Source organism: Choloepus didactylus, chromosome 18, assembly GCF_015220235.1.
Source record: "Choloepus didactylus isolate mChoDid1 chromosome 18, mChoDid1.pri, whole genome shotgun sequence".
NCBI classification, from domain to species: domain Eukaryota; kingdom Metazoa; phylum Chordata; class Mammalia; order Pilosa; family Megalonychidae; genus Choloepus; species Choloepus didactylus.
This window is the reverse complement of record NC_051324.1, coordinates 30180277-30184077: the sequence shown is the minus strand read 5'-3', so window position 1 is coordinate 30184077 and position 3801 is coordinate 30180277. Positions and strand designations below refer to the sequence as shown.

The 3801-nt window shown below is 46.3% G+C and overlaps 1 protein-coding gene across 1 annotated transcript; it reads right to left on the bottom strand.

Moving 5' to 3' along the window:
* On the bottom strand, positions 1 to 1955 carry LOC119513883 (C-C motif chemokine 8-like). Its single transcript, XM_037809330.1, has 3 exons — positions 1829 to 1955; positions 949 to 1066; positions 1 to 539 (listed from the first exon to the last, which is right to left on the bottom strand). Exons 1-3 carry the CDS (start codon positions 1902 to 1904, stop codon positions 434 to 436), a joined length of 300 nt encoding a protein of 99 aa, XP_037665258.1. The 5' UTR covers positions 1905 to 1955; the 3' UTR covers positions 1 to 433.
* Between the last annotated feature and the right edge of the window lie 1846 nt (positions 1956 to 3801).

Sequence of the window (3801 nt, the reverse complement as noted above, 5' to 3'; positions counted from 1 at the left end):
TTTTTCTTTGAAAATTCCATAGTTATATAACATTAATTTCAATAATAACATTGCAAATTGCACATTTGGCTCACAGGAGCACTGATTTCCTAGGAATTTGGGAGTGTTTCACATTGATGGTGCTCAGACAGGTAGGAGGGATGACAATGACATTTTGCCATAAACTTAATTGAGCTCACAGAAAGGAAAGCACACCACCCAGGGTTTTGTATTTTATAGTACACCAGAACTTATGACAGATAAAGTCAAAACATCAATAACTTAAATATAATTAAATATTACATAAGAAATATTGTGTTTTAAATTATTAAACAAAGCACCTCTCCTTAGAGATTATAATAAAATAACATCCTGCTGCTCCTGGGGAAGGTTGGGGGGAAATAAACAGGCTCAGACTCAGGCTCTGATTATCTCCCAGCCCGGGTGCGAAGGTTCAAGATTTCGGGTTTTGAGACTTTTGGTCCAGGCGCTTCATGGAATCCTGGACCCACTTCTCCTTGATGTCAGCACAAAACTCTTTGTCCAGTTTTGTTTTGAAGCTGTGGGAGAGAGGGTGCACAGTTAGATGGAGCGCTTAGGGACTCTGCCCAAAAGCATGGCCTATCAGACCCTGGATCTGATCAGCCCCTCCCTGGGTGAGGGTCCTGGAGTCGGGTCTGGGGAGGGAGGAGGAGGCTGGTAGGATGGGACCACAGGAGGAAGCTCCCGTGTGGACCCCTCTTTGCTCCTGGCTGGAAGAAGTGGGATGATCTGACCCATTTCCCTGAGGAGTTTCCTGGAATGAGTAAAGATTTTATCTCCTTATGAGTTTTTGTTCCATGAGTTAAAGGAGCCCTTTGGATTGGATGGTTTATTTTTCTGGCTCATTTGCACATGAACCCTGACCTCCCTGCTCTCTCCCTGGGGCACAGCTTTTGAACTGAGTGGGGCCAGGCATGATCCACTCACATCACAGCTTCCCATGGACACTGGCTGCTGGTAACTCTCATGTAGCTCTTCAGCTTCTGGAAGGGGATCCTCTTACTGACCACACTAAAGCAGCAGGTGATTGGGATCCAAACGGACTCTGAAAAAAATTTTTTGCAAAGAATGAGACAGGATGCATTGCAAGTATGAATTTGTAAGGGAAGAAGGAGAAGGTAGGAGAAAACAGATCAAATGCATGAGCTCGGACCAGAACTCACCCACTGCCAAGTTCAGTGCCTGTGAGTCAGTTTACTCTATTGAACTATGGAGACCCATCACGGTTGACTGGGAAGGGAGAAACCTTCAGAGTGTCTACTAATCTGAAACTTCTGACACTGGGAAGGTAATTTCGCAGACCTTGCTTCCCAGTCATTTGTCTCCATGGTCCTTGGAGACAGCCTGTGTCACATGCTGGGGTTCTTCTGTGTCCTCATCTTCATTAAGTAGCCACTGTTTCAGGAAGCTCCATTGGACCACAGTCCACCTGAAGCCCCAAGCAATAGCTTATTTCTCTCCACTCTTGCCCAAAATGTTCTTCACATCCTGTGAGAGATGGTCCTTCCTTCTGTGCAACATCCCCAAACAATGGTGGTGTGGGGGTGCTGCTAGTTAAAGCAGTGGCTGCACTCAGCCTCTCTTCCGGCAGCTAATGTCAGCAAAGATAATGGAAACTGGCTGCAGTGGCCTGGGCATCTGGTTCTGCCTCTGCCTCTGATTAGCTGTGACATTCCTGCTTTTCTTAATTCCCATCTGGGTCTCAGTTTGCCATCTTTAAAACGCAGCAAGTCTGCAATGACTCACGGTGGGATCTTAGTCCCTGCAGTAGTTAAAATGTTAAGCCTTAGGGAGGAGAGAGGCTTACCTGGCTGGGCAAGCACCTGGGAGCTGAAGGTGGCAGCTGTGAGGAGCAGGCAGAGAAGCGCAGCGGAGACCTTCATGCTGGAGGGCGGGGACGCGAGCTTCAGAGCGGGAGCTGGAGGCTGCTGGGCTTGTCGTTCTCTCTGTTGCTCCGGCTGCTCGGCCTGCCTTTTATAGGAAGCAGGAGGTGGGGAAGGGGCATAATCAAGGAGCAGTGAAGTAAAACCCTGAATGTGCTGAGTAGACACCAGATTCTAGGGTGGTTTCCAGACTTGAAGAAAAGGAAGCTGGCATGAGCAGGGCGGAAGGGAGTGCGGTTATGCCCTGTAGAGTGTAGGAAGTTACCTCACTGGACTATTGTGGGCTGTGATTTATCTGAAATGGACAATGGTTTGTCGGAAAGAAAGAGTGGAAGCTGAGGTCATGATGGAGTGAAGAGATCCAAAGGCCTCCCCTGCCCAGAGCCCAGGAGGCCAAGAATGGGGCCCTAAGGCTTTGAGAACTAAGAAATTGTCTTGCTGGTAGAAAAGTGTTTGTTGCCCCTGGGGCTTTGGGGATGTTATTGGGATATGGATGGAAGCTTCTGGCCTGCTCCTCCATCACGTGAAGATCACTGAATCCTAAACGAGCTGGGCTCTTTAAGAAGCCCAGACAGATGGCTCAACAGAACCTTGGCAGAATGACAGGATCCAGGACTTCAAGTATTAATGCTCTGGGCTCTCAGTGCCGCGGAACATCAGCCCTGGAAGGCCCACGCTGACCTCACAGTGTTGCAGTTTCCAAACATTGTATTTAACCCCTAAAATTTGTTACTAAGTGAAATCACATGGAGAAGACCAATATTTCATTCCAGGAGGAATGGGTCTGTTTGAAAGAAGGCCTTCCAAACCCCTTCCTTCTCATATATTGGGAGTGGGGTGCACACCCCAAGGGAAGGAATTAGATTTGCAAATCAGTAGTCGCATCTACTCCCACCACAACCACTACACACACGTTATAACTAATTATCCAAGACAAATGAGACAGTGACCAGACCCAAATGTGGCCTCAGCTGGTCCTCTCCACGGGAAGGAGGGTGCAAGAAAGGGTGATGGGGATTGCACTGTGTACCCCAGTTTGGACACATCTTGGTCTTGGTCTACGTTCTGGTGGGTGTGGCCCCACTGTAAATATGATCTCTTCAAGATGTTACTTCAAGGTGTGGCTAAACTAAATCATATTGGGATTTAATCCAGATTATCGGAGTCCTTTATAAACAGAGTGAGAGACAGAAAGAAGCCAGGAGAGGCTGCCATGTGCACTGCCTTGTGGCAGAAAAGCCTTCTCAGCTGTTAGAGCAAGGGAATATATGTGTGTATATTAACCTGTATATATACACATACTTACAAATATTTGTATATGTAATCATTTCTATCTATATTAAACTAAACATGAATTCACATTCATGCATCCAATTCTAATTCATTATGACATGGATATTACAGCCCTTACTTGATTGTAAATTCCCCCTCCAACATTGAGAAACCTGACCCCCACCATTCGCTTTCCATTTACTTAATTGTTCACTTCTAGTGGATGTGTATAGTAGTATCAGAACTGTTAACTCATACATTATGGGAAACAACTTTATCAAAAACAGTGCTTATATACATTTCCTTTTGTCTTTAGTCTTTCAGACTCGGCTCATTTCCTAAGTTACTTAAGTCAGCACCCTCCCCCCACCTCTCTTAGTGAGGGTCCCTGGCTGGCTTTGTAGTATATATTCTAGGCACTTCTCCATCCCATTCTCTCCCTGCTGGTGGCCAAGGTGATGGGGTTTGAGAGACACAGCTTCAAGAACTAGAAGTGACATGGAGTTTGTCTGTTGCATTACCTCACTTCTAAATGCACACATTTTTATCTCAACTTCATTAATGGAGCAACCAAGGAACAGGGCTAAGAATTGATATGCCTTACATGTCACAAAACACAGCACCC